The sequence below is a fragment of the Anthonomus grandis genome, chromosome 1 (genome assembly GCF_022605725.1).
Source record: "Anthonomus grandis grandis chromosome 1, icAntGran1.3, whole genome shotgun sequence".
Classification (NCBI taxonomy): domain Eukaryota; kingdom Metazoa; phylum Arthropoda; class Insecta; order Coleoptera; family Curculionidae; genus Anthonomus; species Anthonomus grandis.
In genome coordinates this window covers 7,363,707-7,385,100 of record NC_065546.1, presented here as the reverse complement: position 1 = coordinate 7,385,100, position 21,394 = coordinate 7,363,707, and the positions used below count along the sequence as shown (strand labels likewise).

At 33.2% G+C, this 21,394-nt stretch overlaps 2 protein-coding genes across 2 annotated transcripts in view; one reads left to right on the top strand and one right to left on the bottom strand.

Annotated features, from left to right (window-relative positions):
- Nucleotides 1-15,858, top strand: part of LOC126750406 (glutamine synthetase 2 cytoplasmic-like) — a 22,733-nt gene extending 6,875 nt beyond the window's left edge. Inside the window, exons 4-7 of the mRNA XM_050460034.1 lie at nt 5,684-5,945; nt 6,006-6,205; nt 15,252-15,391; nt 15,467-15,858. Coding sequence (XP_050315991.1) covers nt 5,684-5,945; nt 6,006-6,205; nt 15,252-15,391; nt 15,467-15,615 — 751 coding nt within the window. The 3' untranslated portion in view covers nt 15,616-15,858. The remainder of the gene's footprint in view (nt 1-5,683; nt 5,946-6,005; nt 6,206-15,251; nt 15,392-15,466) is intronic.
- Nucleotides 15,843-21,394, bottom strand: LOC126750416 (N-acetyltransferase 9-like protein). Its single transcript, XM_050460045.1, has 4 exons — nt 21,071-21,394; nt 16,572-16,681; nt 16,463-16,519; nt 15,843-16,213 (listed from the first exon to the last, which is right to left on the bottom strand). The coding sequence occupies exons 1-4, from the start codon at nt 21,145-21,147 to the stop codon at nt 15,849-15,851; spliced, it is 609 nt and encodes a 202-aa protein (XP_050316002.1). The 5' UTR covers nt 21,148-21,394; the 3' UTR covers nt 15,843-15,848.

Below are 21,394 nucleotides of genomic sequence, written 5' to 3'. Positions count from 1 at the left end.
AATCTTAAGTATTTTATTTTGGCATACTTTTAACATTTGCATGGCATTATCATTCAGACCACCCCAAATTACTAAGCAATATCTTAAAATTGATTCTACTAGTGAAGTATATACTATTTTTAGTGTTTTCTTATCTAAAATATTACGAAGCTGATAAAATTTATAATAAAGTTTTCTAAGTTTCTTGGACGTTTCAAAAGCATGTTCATTCCAGCGTAGATACTGGTCAATGTATAAACCTAGGTATTTAATTTTACTAATTTTTTGTATGCAAGGACAAGGACAGTTGTTATTTAATAAATTACAAGTTGGGTTGTGAATTTTAATATTACTTTTTTTAGGTTGATCACTAGTTGTCAAAGAGAAAGCTATAAATTTGGTCTTTGTTATATTTAGGGTGATTTTGTTTTCATTTATCCAGTTTTGAATTACATAAAGGCCTTGCTCTGGTTTCGAGTATACACCATCCCAGCTGTTGTCTGTGAATGTGACTGCAGTATCATCGGCGTAACAAATAACCGAACTTTCTTGTAGTAATTTTCCCAAATCATTAATATAGATCAAGAATAAAATTGGACCCAGGACTGTCCCTTGAGGAACTCCAGTATTTACAACCATATCAGTACTTAGGATATCATTACATCGCATTCTTTGCACTCGATTTTCCAAGTAGAATCTAAAAAGCTCCAGAGCTTGACCCCTTACTCCAACATTTTCTAATTTATTTAACAGCAAGGTGTGGGAGACTGTATCGAAAGCCTTTGCAAAGTCCATATATACTGTAAGACATTTCTTATTTTCTTGCATATCTGACATAATTTTTTTAAACCAAAATATTGCATCATCGGTGCTTTTATTAGATCTAAAACCAAATTGTGCATTAAAAATTATATTTTGTGATTCAAAAAATGAAATTAGGCGAGTCTTGACACATTTTTCCCATATTTTTGAAAGGTTACTTAGTAGAGATATGGGCCTGTAGTTTGTCATTTGATATGGATCGCCGTTTTTAAAAATTGGAATTACTATAGCATTTTTCCACTCTATAGGGATCTTAGATGTCTTAAAGGTTAAGTTAATTATATGTGCTAAAGGATCTAAAATATATACATGAATTGTTTTAATTAATCTAACAGTTATACCATCCTCGCCAGGAGATGAATCTGTTTTTAAGGAGTTAATGTGCATTATAAGTTCTTTTTTATTTACTGGTCCTAAAAAGAGAGTTTTATCTATATTATTTTTATTGTCGTTATTGCGTTGATTTTTTGAAATAATGTTATTTGCCATTGTTTCTCCAATTTTTGAAAAGAAGTTATTAAAAAGATTAGAGGTTTGTTCTTTATTTTTTACAATATTGCCGGTTTCATCTTTAATTGTTATCACCCCTTTTTCATTATTTTTATTTGTTGTTTCGCTAATAATTTTCCACACCTTTTTGTAATTTTTGCCTGCATCCTGTATTTGAGTTTTATAATACTGAAATTTAGTTTTTTGAATTAATTTATGTAAAAACTTTCTGTATTTTTTATACTTTTCCTCTCTCTCGATGGTAAAATTTTTTAACAATTGTTGTTTTAAAGCATCTCGATGTTTGATAGAGTTAATTAATCCCGAAGAAATCCAAGGTTTGAGCCTTTTAAATTTTTCTTTGACAGTGAAATTGGTTGTGCATTTTTTTATATGGTTTTCCAGAGTAAACATAAATTTTTCATAGGCCTGCTGAGCATTGTCCAAGGTGATACAGTCTGCCCAGTTCTCTTGAGACAGTTGCAATTTTAGTTTTTCATAGTTTATTTTTTTAATATTTTGTTCTGGTTTATTTACTGTCTAACCTAATTTTATATTAGAAGTTAATAAACACGTATATGTACTTTGAATATATATTTTATCGGAAAATCAAACAAAAACATGGTATACAATTAATACATAGTTGAAAATGTATATGTATATGTTTATACATGGTATAAAGAAAAAAATATTTATTATATAGGTAAGTATATGTATGTAAGTAAGTACAATGTACACATTATTTATATTTAATCCGTTGTTTTTAGAAAAAAGTTATCTAACTTTGTTTAAGGGATACGTTGTTTGTTTGAAAGAATAGTTGCACATTCACGTAATTTGTGTAAAGACTGAATATCCTCGAAGTCGGCATTGTTTTGCTCCGCCTATTCTAGACCTCTGTTAAAAATACGAACTGTCTCAACGTGAGTGACTTTATCCATAGCCTGAGAAACTTCTGGATCTTGATCCTGTTCGGTTTCTGAGTCATTAGACACTGCAGTACAATTCTCATCATGTTCAACGAAGTCATTTTTATTCCATTCTTCGATATCTCCACGTTTGAAGTCCTGCCCTGGATCAATTTCTTCTAATAAATTGAGGTTAGTCTCTACAATGCTATTCAGGCTTAGCAATTCTTGACGAAGAGTTGCCAAGGGTATTGTGTTTTCACGATCATCATTGCTTTGGCTTTCGAAAATATTTTTCTAACACTTTTTAATGGTTGCTGGTTCTAATTTATTCTATGCTCGTGATAAGTTTAAAATAGCATCCCTGAGGTTGTATTGTTTGATAATGACATTCATGTCCTTAGATTTATTAGCTACAACCATTGCCAAAAATATGGAGCGATAATGCAGTTTAGTCAACCTAATAACGTTTTGGTCCATAGGTTGAATTAAGGGTGTCACATTGGGAGGCATATACATAACTTGAATTAGTCCATCATCAGATAAAAGTTCCTCTACTGGGGGATGACTGGAGGCATTATCCAATAAAAGAAGTGCTTTGTCTGGAAGACCTTGTTTCTTAAGAAACTTTCTCACCTAAAATTAAAACAAACTTTTAATTTTGAAATGTATAGCTATGGCAGGAAATTTACCTCAGGAACAAAACTTTCTTTGAACCATTCCTTAAAAATTCCGGCTGTCGTCCATGCGGATTGTGAGTTTTTGTAGTGTACAGGAATGTAAGAGTTCTTAAAACTTCGTGGTTTTTTAGCTTTCCCTATTACCAAAGGAGTCAATTTATGTAGTCCAGTCGCATTTGTACATGCTAGAAACGTTATTCTTTCTTTGGCTGTTTTGAAGTCTTTTCGGGTAAAAGCTTCCAGTACAAGCCGGTTTCATCCGCGTTGTACACTTGGTTATAGTCTAAGTTTAGGCACAGCATAAAGAAACCAGCAGTCGCACTTCAATAAAAATACATTGGCTTGAATAGGCGAGTTCGGTGCATGTGTACTAACACAGGCGCGGCATATTTGCTTATAGTAGAGATGCCGCTGACACTCGCTACGGTCCACGCGGCTTTTGCCTTGGCTAGAGCCGGACTTAAACATTTTTTTAGATATTATTATCTTGTAAAATAAAAATACTTACATAGTACAAATATTTATTTTTTAATATTAATAAAGTTCATACATTAACAAAATATTTAAACAAAAATAAACATCGCATTTCTACATCTAACAACGACGATATAGAAGAATACGTGCAGGAAGTTAATTAGGTATGTACCATAAATTTAAGAGACCATTCTTTGAGTAATTTTAAAACAAAAAGTTCATATAAACATATGTCCAGATATTCTTCGTTCTCAATATACAGGGTGTTAAAATTAAATTGTTAAACAACTAAAATATACACCACTGACTTTTGTGCAATTTTTATTATGTTCTGTGGATTATACAAATAAAACTTTTTTGTCTCTTGAATTTTTTTCGTATCTTGCTTAGTTAATAATAAATTCCAAAAGAAACTTTTCCCCAAATTCCTTGTGTGATCCAGGGATATGCAATTAAGTGGACTTTTTTTTCTCGAAAAATTAGCAAGATAAATTTAATAAATTTATATCTAATAAATTTAATCATGTTAGGGGTAAATTAGCTCCTTAATGTTATAAATAACACCGCCAGAGAACTTGCGGACCTATGTTCATACGAACTTTTTGTCTTAAAATTACTCAAACAATCGCCTGTTAAATTATTTATGGTACATACTTAATTAACACTCTGTATAGTAACGCTTTTAGATTAACATCTGACTACATAGTAGTTTAAGGATTTAAACTAATTATACAAATAAAGTAATATTTCAAAACAAATAGAAACTCTTAGGCCAATAAATAAAGACAAATATTTGGCAACAATTCAAAACAACTCTAACATCTGCGAATTTTTGTTATATTATTAAGTACCAACTAAAGTAAAAGTATACAATATTGCAAATTTTTTTAAATATGGCAACACTGTTAAAATCACCCTGTATAGATCTGTTTTTTCTCTATTATATAATACGAAGTAATTATTATAAATTATAATCATTCTGATATTCATGATAACTTATTGCTATGTACTTACCTTTCTGATTCTCTCGGAAATCTAGAAAAACTCAAATCACAATTATTTGAATTGTTCTTACATAAAACAGCCGCACAACGACTTATTCCCCGCGATTCTGTAGCCATTTTAATCAAAATCACAAAACAAACACACAAAAGCTTTTATAAAAACCGCTACGCTTTGTGAAAACGCTATCAAAATAGTCACTAAGTACGGCGCTGAACTAGGCGATACACCTATGAACACAGTTCGATATTCAGTGAACTCGGCATCCGGAGAACATGAATGCGGCATGGCTAAGGATGCTATTAGTTCGCTTACATTTTCGAGCGGAGTGCGACTGCTGGTTTCTTTATGCTGTGGTTTAGGTCCTTGATTTTTTCTTCAAGTTTATGTAAGAGTGGTGAAACCAGCTCGGGCTGAGAAGATAGTTTTTCACCAGTTATTGTTAGGAAGCGTATGCCAAATCTTTTATTGAACTTTTGCAACCACCCCGAGTTCGCAGAAAAAGTGGAATTTTTGTCGTACAGTTTTTCGTGAAAATATTTGGCTTTCTCTTTTAAAATTAAACCACTTATTGGTGCATTCCTCTCTCGTTGTCGCAAAAACCACTTATACAAAGCTTTTTCCATTAATGTATATTCAGAAGGTCTAAGAGATTTTCGTTTCCCTGGTCCAGAAAAAGTCAAGGCAACTGTTGAAGTAATTTGGTCTTTTTTCTTCTTAATTACACACACCGTGGATTTGGCTATTCCATACGTTTTTGCTAAAAAGGTAACTCCGCAACCTCTACTAACATCGGACAAGAGTTGGGCTTTTTTTCCAGAGTTAAATAATTTACTTTCTTAGTAGACATCGTGCTTGTTTCGTATTGATGGGCGAACAAACACTGAATAAGACGCAAATTTTATATCTCTTCCAAAAGCATGTACAAACAAGATATACAATTTGGTGGCGATATGCAAAAGCACTAAGTTAGTACTAAAGTTGCCGACAAAGGGAACATAGGAAATGCCGCTTAATGCCTACGGGTAAAACGGTAAAACGATAAAAATATTTTTTTGTTCACGTTATAGAGGCGAGATATTTTTGGCGTTTACGTTTTAGAATAGGCTGAATACCAATTAGGCTGTTCACGTTTAGGGATGTTCACGTTATGGGACGTTCACGTTATCGAGACTCTACTGTATGTTAAAAAAGTTGGGGGGTCCCATTTAAAATAAGAACACCCACGTACCAAATCTAATTTTTTTAACTTAACAATTAAAAAAGTTATAGGGGCAACCACTTTTCTAAGACACCCGGTATATGAAACTTGTATTTCTTGCTATTTAGATATAGCTGCAAACAAGCAATGGAAGCAGCCAAAGACTCTGATCCTTGGTTCGGAATAGAACAAGAGTTCACTCTTCTCGACATGGACCAAAGACCTTTCGGATGGCCGAAGCAAGGCTTTCCAGCGCCACAAGGCCCATACTATTGTGGTGTGGGAGCCGACAGAGTTTACGGTAGAGCTGTGGTAGACGCACATTACCGAGCATGCTTGTATGCTGGTCTGAATATTTCTGGAAGCAATGCGGAAGCTCTTTTATCTCAGGTAAACCGTAAATAGTATTAATCTTCTGCGCGTTTTAAGACTAACTTAAAATATTCATAGTGGGAGTACCAAATAGGACCATCTAGGGGGATTGATATAGGGGACCAGATATGGATGTCGCGATATATACTGCATAGGGTAGCGGAAGATTTCGGTTTAATCACAACCTTTGATAATAAGCCTGTGGAAGGTAACTGGAACGGTTCTGGTGCTCATGCGAACTTTTCCACAAAAGCTATGAGAGAAGAGGGAGGTCTTGCGTAAGTGAAATATTTTTTAATATTAGCAAATGAAGGTGACAATAAAATTAGATTTGAGAACCCGCATACCTTCCCGACTTTCGGCCATATTAAGAACTTATTTCATATCATCACTGCTGCTCAAGTCAAAGTTTACTGAATAAAATACAAGTTGCTTCACTCGGCGAAAAACCTTTTATCTTTTGATCTCAAAGGCAGGCCGCCGAGCTCCTCGCCGACGGGGAACTAGCAAAAAATTTAAAGGGGGAATTCTGGTAAAAGATACCTATTATTTTACGAGTTTCGTCTAATTCGAACTGTAGGGGAAGACGGAGCACGATTTTATAATAACTTTATTATCTGGAATAAATTTTTATCTGGAATTAATATTTAATGTACATACTTAGGAAAAATATGTAAATTGATAATACTATAAATTATTTGTTTTTATAACCACCAAACTAAATAAATTTTACATTATCAAAGTTTACCTAATTCAAGAACTAAATGGTTAAATTTTTTTTGTTAATAATTAGGTACTTAGGTATCATATTAAAGGTTGTTTTGGTACGACTGGTTTCATTAGGATTTATTTTTAAATCAAAGTCAAAAGTTTGTGTGAAAAAATGCATATATTACTGTTACTAAACTTAACAACTAAAGATAGACACAACTACTAAGTAATGACATGTTTGAATTTTAAATGATTGATTACTACACTTTTTGACGGTTTTGTTATTTTGTCAGACTAATAATAGCATTACCAAAGACATTATAAGTAATAAACGTAATGTTTCATTCATAACCAGCCCAATAATGTGGAATTTTATTGTTTTAAAATTAGTAGTGAGAGAGAAAAGGATGGAGAAAGGATTGTGTAGTGTACAAATAATTTTCTATATCTATACGTGTTGTTTTTGTCGCTCTTGTGCAATTTTAAATAGAGGCGAAAAATGTCATTACATAATTAATTAACCGTAATATTTTTCATGTGACGACGCTGGTGGTAAAAATACAAAAGTCTTTTGCTGTTTAAACGTAAACAAATAAACTTACCGATGAAATTTGGATTTTAATGCTCTACTCTCTTTACTACACAAGAATGCACTATGATCGTTTATTTTGGCATTAATTCTCGTCGGAAGCGTCACTGAATTCGGATTAATGAATATGTATCGAATTAATGTGTGACATGCAATGATGTTAGAATTATCTGTGCCTGGAAAAATAGTACGTAAATTTGTAAATAATTCTGATTTCCCTATACACCAAAAAATTGCAAATATTAAAAGGTACCTTCTATAATACATATTGCCATTATAAGTGCACAAATTAGAAGAAAACATAAAATATACTTGTCGATGCTCTAGTCAGGAACAATGTAGGAATTGCGTCGGGTCTAAGATGTTGATTTGAAGGGGACATAAAACTGACTTCGCAAAATGCAAGCTACAGATATTAACCCTTTTATAACATTGTTCCGGAGTAAGATCGGCATATCTATGTTCGCCAGTAAATCCCAAAATACCTTTCCAGAGTTGGCACCTATAATTAAAAAAAGAAACAGGAACCAGATCATAAAGTAACTAGGAATGCAATCATGAATTTAATAAACAACTAATTCCAATGTACTTACCTATTTTCATTTTTCGGACATCTAAAAAACATTAAATCACTTCCACGCTTTGTAAAATAACTGTCTACTTAACAATAAGTCGACATTTTAATTATAATAGATTATAATAATTTGCCAGTCCACTGAGTCCACCCGGTACAACTAGTAATAAAACGCTCGCACATCAAAACGATTTAAACTCTACTCACTGTGTAACCCAACAGATTCGATTGTAGGAGCGTCGCCCAGCAAATGAAGTGAGGGGCGGTGAATAGGTAATTCGGCGCGTGGAGCCGAGTGAAGCAACTTGTATTTTATTCAGTAAACTTTGCTCAAGTAGATAACCTAAAAATGTAGATTTTTTTTTTGCAGCTATTGTTTATTTCTATTTGTGTTTATGTTTTGAATTAAGGTTCGATGGCTTTAAACCGTAATAACCTTAATATTACTAATGCAAAAATTGGTCATATAAACGTTAGATCTTTAATTCCTAAATTTCAGCTTATCAAAGACTACATCCTACTAAATAAGTTTGACATTTTTGGCGTCACAGAATCTTGGCTCTCGGGCTTTATTGATGATGAGATGTTACAAATTGAAGGTTTTCGCTTGGTTAGGCGCGACCGTACCATAGGTAGAGGAGGCGGAATTGTAGTCTATGTGAGAGATATCATAAAATATTCTATTTTAAATGTAGTTTAAAACTAAGGGTGTTCTAAGCACCATAGGTGTTTTCTATAGGCCCCCGGGTCTTACTAATATAAATGATTTTATGACTGAGTTTGAAACTAACATTTGTAGATATTTTTTGTCGTGTGATAATTTCCTCTATCTTGGCGATTTTAATATAAACGTAAATAACTTGGAATCTATCCATACGCAAAGGTTTCTTTCTCTACTTCACGTATACAGCTTAAGTCAAATTATCAATGAGTTCACTCGGCCTGGCTTACCTGGAAGCGGCTCCCTCTTAGATTTGATTATATGCTCAAACTTAAATTTTGTACAGAATAGTAGTGTTGATTCAAATTTTCAGGTATCAGATCATTTTGTCGCTTTATGTAAAGTACGTCTTATGATTTTCAAACCTCCACCCTTCCTATTAGCTTACAGGGATTTTAAACATTTTATGCATGATAATTTATACCAAGATTTATTAAATTCTCGATTAGATGACATATTTTATATGGAAGATATTAATGCTAAAGTTGATAGGTTTAATGATTGTATACTTAATCTTTTTAATATACATGCGCCATTTAAAACGGCCAGAATTACTAAAGGAAGGAGTCCTTGGATCACAGATAATATCAAACATCTTATTTATCTTAGAAATGGGGCCTTGTCCAAGTACAAAAGACAAAAAACTGAATTAAATTGAGAACACTATCGCCAACTTCGGAACCAAGTGACAGCGGCTGTTGAAATAGAGAAGAAGTGCTATCTCAATAACACCTTACAAAAGGGTGACTCCAAAAATAACTGGAAGGTACTACGTCAGCTGAACATACATTGCAAGCCTCAAAACACCATTCCTGACCACTTGGGTGACCCTGAAATCATAAATACCTTTTTTATAAATGCTGCATCTTCCAACGCGCCTAATCCAGAAACGTTGTCTTATTATCTACTAAATGTTAAGGAAGGGGTAGGAAACTTCGAGTTTCAGCTAGCAACGCTTGAAGAAGTTAAATCTACTTTATTCTCAATGAAATCTGAGGCCATTGGGACAGATGGTATAGGCTTGTCGATGCTGCTCCACTGCTGTCCATATATTCTTCCATTTCTAGTGCATCTTGTTAATTGTTTTATTGAATCTTCAACTTTTCCCGATTCTTGGAAGTCCTCATACCTTATCCCTATTCCAAAAGTCCCTTCTCCAACTGAATTATCCGACCTTAGGCCTATTAGCATTCTCCCTGTCATCTCAAAAGTTTTAGAGAGGGTATTGGAAACCCAAATCAGAACATACGTAAACAGATTTGATATCTTGCTGGTTATTCAGTCCGGGTTTCGAAAAGACTTCAGCTGCTCTACTGCTCTTCTAAAAGTAACTGACGATATTATACAGTCAGCTGATTGTAATGAGTTAACAATCTTGACTCTACTTGATTACTCCAAGGCCTTTGATAAGTTAAATCACCTACTATTACTGGCTATACTAAAATTCTTAGGTTTTGGGGAGAGTGCTCGCTCTCTAGTTCGGCAATATTTGACCGGTCGAACTCAGATAGTGAAGCTCAATGGGAAGCAATTCTCGGCTATGGATCTCTCTTGCGGAGTACCACAAGGGTCTATTCTTGGTCCTCTATTCTTTACCCTGTATACGTCTCAATTGTGTAAGAGTCTCAAATATTCAAAAGTCCATCTATATGCCGACGATACACAGGTTTATTTCTCTTTTCCTCCTAACAAAATCTTAGAAGCTTATGATAAGGTATGTTACGACCTTAACATGCTAGCAAAGGCATCGGAAAATCATTGTTTGAGTTTAAACCCAAGTAAATGTAAGGTTCTTCTCTTTGGTAGGTTGCATTCCAGAGACACATATGAGAGATTTGTTCAGATTAAATTGAAAGGTCAACTAATAAATTGTAGTAATGTGGCTAGGAATCTTGGAGTTTTATTAGATGTTAAGTTGAGGTTCACTGAGCACATTGATCAATGTATTAAAAAAGCTTTTATTAACCTTAAGCTACTTTATAGTCAGAGGCAGCTCCTTAATAAGGAACTAAAAAAAGTTTTATGTCACAGTCTTGTATTGTCCCATTTCACTTACTGTGATGTTTTGTATGGCCCCTGCTTTTTGATAAGTGATATAAAAAGAATACAGTACATTCAAAATTGTTGTGTAAGGCTAATTAATGGAATGAGAAAATTTGATAGAGGTGTGAGTGGTGAGTTACGCTTGATGAGATGGCTAAATATGAGTGAAAGCAGGTTACTACATAGTCTTGTTCTCTTTAATAAAATTGTCTTTAAAAAATATCCTAATTACCTTTATCAGAAAATTAAGTTTAGATATGACGCTCATGTTTTGCGTTTTGAAGCATTTTATTACACCTCCTCTTCATAAAACTGTTTTATTTGAGAGGAGCTTTAGTTACTGTATTCATCTGCAATATAATAAAATTCCTCCTGAGTTAAAATATATTTCACCTTCTATATTTAGACGAAAGATAAGCAGTTATATTACTGATCTCTGTTAGCCTAGAGTGTTGTTAAATATGTATTCTTTAACTTATTGTAAATTTCATAAGTCTGTGTGGTTATCAAACGTTGTAATGTTAATCGGTTGTGCATATAGGCAGTTAGAACTTAATATTTTGTAACTATGCAATTATTTAAGATACATTTTGAAATTCTTTGTAATATCTAACCTCAAGCTGATTTGTATGGTTAAGCTAGGAAATAAGCTTCAACTTCGCCATTTAGAATTTACCGGTTGTAAATTTTAATAAAGCAAGGTTCGGGGCCCTTTTTTAAAAAATTGTAAAAAATGCTCGAACCCGTCCATTTTTTATTTTAGGGGGACAATTTTTTTTGTTACTTTCAAACCCTTAGCGGGGTTGAACCACCCTCAAAATCTTAAATAGGAGTAGGGGTCAAATGATAGGTTTTTTAAAGGTCTTATTATTCTAGTGACAACTGCCAAGTTGGAGATTACTAACTTGAGTTTTCACAGTATAACAGCTTGTCAAAGATTTTGAAACAATACCATTGTTTAATACTTTTAGCGCTAGTTTTTAGAGGTTTTTAATTTACAAAACAAAAACGCTCGAACCCGTCGATTTTTGATTTTAGAAAAACGATTTTTTTAAATTTTTAACTTGACAAGTTCAACCCCTTAGCGGGCGCGACATTCATCCTTATTTTTTAAATGGGAAGGGGTGTGTTGTGATTAGAAATGAAACGGATAGTTGTTTGGCCGGATACCGGATACCGAATATTCGGCGGCCGGATATCCTGCCGCGGATTTATTCGACGTCTTTCGTTTAAAATTCGATTATATCGACCGGGGGCATGTCGTGGCGTCGGTTCCATATTAGTTTAGTTCCTACGTAGATAGAGTGCAGATAGTTTTATTGTTTAGAAGTTCTAAATAAGTCGTCGAACACAAAAAGGTCGCCAATATGGCAATATTTTGACATAAATAAGGACAACAATAGGTTGGCTGACAAGGTTTGCTGTGCCAGCTTCAAATATCTGGGGGCGGAGAAGGAAAAAAGGCTGGTAAGTGTATGTATGTTTGGTTATTTTCGGGTAAATTTAGAAATTACCTATATTCTAGGTACTTCCGCCATGACTAACCACGTAAAATCAAAACATCCCGAGAAAGTTGCTTTGCTTAACAAAGCTAAAGGCAAAGAAACTTCCATGCTTGAGAAGTATGATGCCTCTAGTACAGAAAAGCAGCTAACTTTATCAGAATGCGTTGAGAGAAAACAAGTTTGGAATGTTAATGATTTAAAGGCAAAAAAATATCATTATTTAATTGCAGAAATGGCTGCACTAGATAATGAGCCGCTAGGTATCGTAGAAAGAGTTGGATTTAAAAGACTTCTTCAACATGCTTTACCTCGCTATGAATTACCAAGTCGCACATATATAATCCAAAAATTATTCCAGATATCTACAACAGAATTATTGAAAAAATCAAAGGAAGCATTTCAAATGCTGTTGCAATTTCTGTGAGTTCTGATATATGGACGTGTGCGCACAATAACTCTAGCTTTCTGAGTTTCACAGCTCATTGGGTGTCTCCGGAATTCCAAACAGGGAGTTCTTGCTATGAAACCATTCTCCGGAGCCCACACAGGAAAAAACATAGCAAATGCACTCAATGCTATTGCAGCTCGATGGGATATTCACCAAAACCAAATACATGTACTTGTTCATGACAGCGGTGCAAACATGGTGAAAGGTGTTTGCATGGCAGAGTATAGTTCTGCCAGATGTTTCATTCATTCGCTTCAGAGGGTTGTTACTGAGTCGTTAAATATACAGCCTGAAGTAATCGAAATGATAAGCAAAGGCAGACGTCTCGTTACACATCATTCGGGGTTAGCTCAAGAAAAACTGTTGGCAATTCAAAAAGAGTTGAGCCGAACATCAATTAGTACAGGATATCAGCACGAGGCGGAATTCCACGTTTTACATGTCAGAACGCTTGTTAGAACAAGAACGTGCTGTATCCCTTTGTGTTGCCGATAACGACACACTGACTAATTTAACAACTCATGAGTGGTGTCTGATGGAACAATGTGTCAAACTTTTGAAGCCATTCGAAGAGATAACTAAAATCACAAGTGCTGGTCTCTCCTGCATATCCGAAGTAATACCACATCTAGCAGCATTGAAAAAATACCTATGCAAGGATGAGACCGCGCAACGAACAGCTGATTTACCTCATTTGAGAGCTGCCTTAAAATCAGAATTGAATTTTCGTTTTAGCTCATTATCTACAGATCCGAATTATCTTATTGCAACTTTCTTGGAGCCCAGATTCAAAACAAACTATTTAGGTACTCTCAAAGCTGAAAGAGCGCGACAAAAGATCTTGTTAGAGTTTTTAAAAATGACTTGCGACGAGTCCTCCAGCAGCAGTGATACATCGCCATCATCCACACCACCACCTTCTAAAAAAAGCAGAAATGAAACTGATTCCAATGTGACTCGCGATTCCCACGACACCTTTTGGGATTGTTTCAATGAAATAGCACATGAAAATAACAGTCAAAGTCATCAAAGTCAAAATCAAGGGAAAAATCCAATTGCAAGAGAGATTGACGGTTATTTGAAGACAGTTCGAATTGATCACAACCGGGATCCGTACGCTTGGTGGTCGGCTAATTTACAAGAGTATCCCAATTTGATGAAGTTTGCCAAAGTATACCTTTCAGCTCCTTGCAGCAGTGTTTTCAGTGAGAGGCTGTTTTCCGAAGCAGGTTTGGTTTACTAAAACAAGCGAAATCGCCTGTTGCCGGCAAACGCTGAAAATTTGGTTTTCATTCACCATAACCGCTTCTTAATTTTGACTATTAGGTATATGTATTTTTACTTTTAAAATATTTGTAGGTGTAAATTTTAAGAATCCCTTTGCGGTTTTTTTAATATGTGGTTGAGTTGTTCTAGTCTAGTATACTTAAAACTTTTAAGTAGCTACAATTTTCTTTTTTTAGTTTTTACTGTTTTATAACGAATAATTTAGTTTTTCAGGTGCTTTCTATGACTTTGTTATCTTTAATAAAAGCTATTAGAAGTATAGTTCGACTATTTTTTGTTATTTACGTTACTGTTTAAATATCCGGTATCCGGCATCCGGCCGGATAGTAAATGTAGACCGGATAGGCCGGATACCGGATAGTTACCGGATATCCGTTTCACCTCTAGTTGTGATACATCTTTCGAAAGGGCATTCAATTTTCTTTACAATAGCGCTTTGTTTTTTAAATTTGAGTTGCAAGTTCCAGAGAAATCTAATTTAATTTTATTGATTAGTACTTATGCATTATGTTATTATATGTTGAAAATGTCCGCCGTTGACCTCCATACAATAGTACAATTATCAATAACTGTTCAAATATTCCCGGACATTGTAAAGAATATCGGGTGTTATTTGTTGGCATTCATGAATGATACGGTTCCGTAAATCTTCTGACGGCTCAGGTTGGGTGGCATACATTTTCGATTTCAAATGTCCCTACAAAAAGTAATCAAGAGGAGATAAATCGGGTGACCTCGCGGACCATTCGATAGCACCCCTTCTCCCAATCCATCTACCAGGAAACGTTTCATCCAGAAACTGCCGTACTGGTAATGCATAATGGGAAGCCCTGGCTTGCTGAAACATCGCACTTTCTTCATAGTAGCGTTAGTCGTTTTCGATAATTTCAATCAATGCTGGGTTAACGGCATTGATTGAAAGAGATACGTACTTAGACCTTTCTCCAAAAGGTCTAAGTACGTATCTCCAACTCAAACGTTTAATTTTTGAGGGTGTTGAGTATGAACCTCATGGTAGATCCTTGGATTCGTGGCGGACCAATACCGGCAATTATGACGATTGATAGTGCCATGCAAACATTTAAAAGTTAATCTAAACGGAACTACACAAAGTCTCAGTCTCAAAAGTATTTATTAATTCTAACAGTAGGTTACACGTGTTTCGCTCATAATAAGAGTGTGTGTGTATAATGTGACCGTAAAACATGTACTGTTTATAGTCAATTTTTAAGGTCTGATTTAAGGTCATATATTTAAAAAATATATGTCTAATATTAATAGAGGGAGACAAAATATAATTAATAATCGAAATTTTGATGCAAAAAAGGCAGATTTATTAATTGACTCCCATTCAACTACTACTTTGTGAATCGTAACACTTGCGTTAAAGAATAATTTTTAAATGAAATTATTTTTTTATTTTTTAGTTGTACTTTTTTGTTTTAGGGAAATCGAAAAAGCTATTGAAAAATTGAAAAAGAACCACTTGAAGCATATTCAAGTATATGATCCCAAGGGAGGAAAAGACAATGAAAAAAGGTTGACTGGCCTTAATGAAACATCTGATATACATACTTTTTCATCTGGTATGTACATAGAAAGTTGTAAAATTGCCTTTGAGAAAAATTGAGAAAATTAAACTAAATTAACTTTTTTTTTAGGTGTAGCCGACAGAAGTGCAAGTGTGAGAATTCCTAGAGAAGTGGCTGCTAATAAGAAAGGTTATTTTGAAGATAGAAGGCCATCATCTAATTGCGATCCCTACTCTGTAACAGAGGCTTTAGTACGCACTTGCATATTAGATGAATAAATTCAGTTATAAGGCTAATAAATTAATTATAATTTTTATTAATTTTTAAATGTATATGATAGAGGGAATGTTGGAAAAAAAAATAATAGTGAGTGTATTTCTTATAAAAGTTAAGTGCATGAAAGGTTGAGATTTTTTATTTTTTTTTGGGAATATTGTGCTACATAGAATAATAATATATTATAATAAATAAATGGTGTTTATAAATCTCTAGTTGAATAAATAAGTTATTTTTAGTTACAACCTACTTTATTTTTATCAACCACATTAAAATCTCCTAAGGACATATTTATCCAACTTATCCACATTTCGTCGACCACCTTAGAAAAAGTCATTTCTTGAAAGACCTCACTTTTGCTCAGTTCAATAAACCCCATATTTTTAAACATATTTATACTAGGTATATTATCAAATGATATTTTTACCACAAACTGTTTGACACCCAAATGGGTTATGGCATAACTAAATAACAACAGTGTTGCTTCCCAGCCACATTTCTGACCTCTCGCCCACTGTTCTGCGATCATTATTTCAGCTTCCGCACAAATTCTGTCTTCTGGTGTTGCAAAAAATAGATTTGTGTCACCAATCATTGCATCTAAAAATGATTTATTTTTCATTATATTCAACAAAGCTAAATAAATAGCTTTAACAAATTATTTTAGGTTTATTATAGAACATTTTATTGTATAGTTAGTAGCAAATGAATATTGTAACCTTAAAGATTCTTGTGGTGTTAATGTTTTGTTATTAATAAATATAATTTTTAATTAATGTCTCATTCATAAAGTACAAAAAATCAGAGCGAGAAGGTATTCTTTTACAAATGGTTACAATGGGTACCCACCTACTTCATTTCCAGTCTTAGCAAACTTTTCCTTGTGTAAAATGATGAAGGTTAATTCTAAAACAAAATGCTTATAGCCTACTTAACAAAAATGCAATTTATTTTTTACTGTTTTCATCTCTCTGCCATGACTTTTGCATCTCATACTCTTCCTCTAATGATAATGGTTCAGATGCGGTTAAATGCTGGAGTTCTTCCGATTTCATCCACTCATGATATCTAAAATTGATTTATCTTATTCAAGTATTGGCTTGATGAATGGATAATACCAGGTGTCTCATAAAGCAAATATTATAATAGAGCAATTAATTACACTTCCAAAAGGTGTTTTGACGTTTTGAAAGACGTTTGTTAAAGTTCAGATTATACTTTGTAAAGTTTGTAATCTGATGTCAAAGTTAGGATCAATTGTCCGACATAATATCGACTCGTAAAACGAAGACTATAGTAACTAATTTTTTGGATTTTTTGAGTTACTATAATGCAGCGCATGTATTTACTAAAACCTTTGCCGAGGAAAAACATGGTATGTCTAAAGGCAGAGGTTAGGCAACCAGAAAAGCTGCCATAAAATATCGTAAGTAATTTTTGGCTGTAAAATACAACGAATACTATATTATCTCGATTTACTATACTTAAACAGGTGCTCAATTCCCATGAAGACTATAGTATATCGAGTTGCTATAGTATTCGACGTAAATATTGTTGGTAGGTAAAACTTACTATAATTTTATTGTGTGCCGGTTTTGAGGTTTAGTTGTCACTGTTGTTGCAGGTTGCAATATTGAGTATCGTGTACGTATTTATTTTGTTTTTAAACTGTAATTAATATGAGTTCAAAAGGGAAAAAATATTGGAACTGCTGAAATCATCTAAGCAAATTGTCAAGGATCCTACACAAAGTAATTTAGAATGTAACACGTTGCAGAATTCAGGTAGAAACCACTACTATTTTATTGTTTACAAAATTATGGTATTCTTTATTCTAATATTGTTACTTTTAGGAAGTCCTAACAACTTGGAACTCCTGAGTTTGCCCCAAGATGATCCTGGACCATCAAGCTATTTAATGTCTAGTAATAATATCTTGCAAAAACCTGGTAAGTGTTTAATTTATATTTTTTTTAACGTAATAATCTGCTGTATTATTTGTTTAGTCATGTATTATTTTTTATTTAGTCAGTAAATTGGTCAAATATAGTTATCTATTATTACATTGCATACATTTATATTGCCATAACACATTTATTTTGTAAATAGTTAGGATAATTACACGAATGTGCTAGCAAACATAACTAGACACATAATAAGCAAACCTAGTTTGACCTTATACTAAACAAAACAATATTTTTTCAGGTGCTTCAGGTTTCCACACAGATTATAGATTTGATAAAGATTCTGATAATTCAGTTTTCGATCCCGACTTCATTGAAGAATCTGAGGAATTATCAGAGTCAGAGAAAGAAGAACTACTCCCGTTATCTAGCATCAGAGAAAAAATGGCACAGCAAAAGCTTTCAACAAACACCTGCTGAAACAACTATTAGAAGAAAATGGAAAATTCAACAAAAAGAAAAACAATTAAGGAAGCGAGTATGAAACGAAAGTGAGTGGATTGACATCAAAGCTAAAAAGGAATTAAATTTAGGACAGGAACACAGAAATAGAAAAGGGAAATTAATACCAGGTCGACAAATGAGAAATCCTTGTCCAGAAAAATGTAGATCTAAGTGCACTACAAAGGTAACTGGAGCAAAAGAGAAGGGAAATATTTGATTTATTCTGGAAAATAGCAGATCACACCAAACAATGGGAATACATAGCAAAATTGGTGACTTTCAAAGGCATTTTAGATATAACTTGTTTATCGAGGGAAAAAACTTGCAAGTATGTAAAAAAATGTTTTTAAATACGCACGGAATATCGGAACAGTGGGTAACAACAGCACTTAGTAGAATAGAAGAGACCAGCATGGTAAAAGAAGACTCAAGAGGAAAGCATGGAAACAGACCACACAAGTTAAATGAAAACATATTGGTTAGCGTAAGAGACCACATGCGGTACCTTCTCACTAGATATGCAAAAATTCAAACAAAAAGTATTTAGAGGAAGGGCTTAATATTTGCAAAATGCATAGATTGTATCTAGCTTATATACAAGAAAATCATTTCAGGCAACAAGTGGCAACTTTACTACGACAATACCGTGATATATTTAACACCGAATTTAATATTTCATTCTTTAAGCCCAAAAAGGATCAATGTGATCGCTGTATGGTGTATGCTATGGCTACCAATAAGGAGAAGATGGAGCTGGAAAGTGAATGTCAACAACATATTCAAAATAAGAAAATAGTCCGAGATCTAAAAGATTATGACAAACTGCAAGCAGTAGAGGATAAAACCATTTGTGTTTTTGAAGGTGGTAGACAATGGTACAGTGAAAACATCTTGTCGAACTTGCATTGTCTTATTTATTTAATGTAACACGACGTTTCGGTTGGTAAGTATCTCCAACCGTTATCAAGTGTAAACTTATTGATAACTTAGTGATAACGGTTGGAGATACTTACCAACCGAAACGTCGTGTTACATTAAATAAATAAGACAATGCAAGTTCGACAAGATGTTTTCAAAACCATTTGTGTTGCTTGCTTTTATTTGCAAAAAGTTCTTATTACCCCTTCTTGTGAAATAAGTAGTTTTTACTACAAGAGCAAATTAGCCACATACAACTTTACCATCTATGATGTGGGAAATAATAAGGGTCATTGTTATACCTGGAACGAATTGATAGCAAGAAGAGGACCTAATGAAATATCAAGTTGTCTGCTTGATTTTATAAAAAAGCAAGTTAAAAATGAAGTAAAGAAAATTATATTTTATTCTGACAATTGTGGGGGACAAAACAGAAACCAGTTTGTGTTTGCTTATGCCTCAAAAACTTTTGGGATACAAATTTTGCATCGTTTTTTAGAAAGGGGACACACTCAAAATGAAGGCGATCGCATGCATGCTGTTATAGAGAGTGCCAAAAAACGTCAATCCAGTATATTTACTTCAGCTCAATGGATCACGCTTATTAAAATGGCCAAGGTAACTCGCCAACCCTATGACGTAAAGGAAATGTCTCAAAAGGATTTTTACAATTTTAAGGATATTACTCTCACTAACTGGCGGACAGATGCGAGCGGAAAAAAGTGTATGATTAGCAAAGTCAAGCAAATTGAATTTTTAACAAGCCAACCCGACATTGCTGAATTTAAAAACCATTATACAGAGGAACCACAATCTATATGCTTAAAAAAAAGGCTTAGAACAGCTAACACTACCACAAATACTCCGTTTCTTTACACGGAACCTCTTTCAATAGAAACTAAAAAGCTAATCGGTTTGCTAGAGCTATGTAAAAGCAATGCTACCTATAACCCTTTCTATAATTCTTTAAAAGCAAAAGACCAAGGAACCAAAAGAAGTAGTAAAAGTGCCCAGAACCCTACACAAAGTGATGATGAAAATAAAAATTTGACCAATTCGGAGTGATTATGATTTTTTTTATAATACCTAGATGTATAAAAGCATATTTGTTTACACTTAAGTTCAATATGCTTTAATTTTTTATTAAAAAAAAAAATTAAATATGGTATGTCAAACAAACTAATTTGATTTTTCCTTAATACTCTACAACGAACACTATAGTAAGCCATTAAAAAATACACAAAAAAAAACACAAAAACACATTATTTGCCGTTCTTTATTAAAGACGAGCCAAATCTAGAAGACTGAGGAAAAAAACTGCGATATTTTGCCTGATAAGAAAAATATTAATGCACAATAATTAGCAAATAATTTAAAATTTATTTTTTTCAAAACTAAAAATAAATTAACCTACTATAGTTTTCATTACATGAGTCGATATAATGAGATCTGTTCTGTTCTGAATCTGTTCACACATTTTTTCAATCAATCAAATCATGTTCTACATATTTCTATTTTTTAATAGAAAGAACCATTCTCTGATTTTCTGATCTGAGAAAAAATCTTCGAGATAAATTCTTCCTAATCAATTTTTAATAACCAAGAAACACTTTCACCTTCCAGAACTCTTGGAGTTATTACCGAACTGATAGGCACCTCCATGTGGTATCTATTCCAGGTAGATTATATCAATTTGGATATGAGATTTGATTGTCAGGATCTGATTAATATAAAATATGATTCAAAAGAACTTAAAATTACAAAAAAACAAAATCTGAATTTCTTGCATTGCATTCAACAAAGCATTGATGACTTTCAAAAATGACCTAGCTCTACAGACTTCTGGTGATGGGTATAACTATATTTTGTAACGAATTTTATTTAGATGACTAGAATATGTTATATGCCTTTCTTTTTCTCACCTTAAATTTCAATAACTGATATTGTGGTTATACCCACATTATAGTGATATCTTTGATCTAATATTATTTCTTTAAAACATATTTGAATGTCTAGGGATACACATGATCAGGTAAGCCATTTATTAATTTCTTCTTTAGTAAGTTTTGTTTAAAAGTGAGTCATAAAAACATCCACTATATATAATATAAAAAAACACACTAAAACTTACTTGGGAACATGTTCTTCTTTATAAGAGACTAAAACAACTTTTTTTCCTTGAATTATGGTATCTTTATTTATGATCATCTTGAGGTCCTTTATTTAATTCTTCTTATCAGAGGGTTAGTTATTGCATATTTCTTTGAATTAATTTTATCCTTTTGCTTCAAATTTGTAAAAATTTAAAAGTTAATAACCTTTGCTTATCACGTAAGTTTTTAAATATACAAATAGGTTTTTAATTTTCCCGAAACAATCAATAAAAATGATTTAATAAAAACAAAACAAGTAAAGAAATATAAAGTTAAAACATAACATAAACATAACTTTTTGA

Coding starts and splice junctions, on each gene's coding strand:
- LOC126750416 (XM_050460045.1), bottom strand. CDS start 21,147: ATGATCATAAATAAAGATACCATAATTCAAGGAAAAAAAGTTGTTTTA. Junction 16,682..21,070: donor AAAGAAGAACATGTTCCCAA/GTAAGTTTTAGT, acceptor AATCAATTTTAG/ATATCATGAGTGGATGAAAT. Junction 16,214..16,462: donor TAAGACTGGAAATGAAGTAG/GTGGGTACCCAT, acceptor AATCATTTTTAG/ATGCAATGATTGGTGACACA.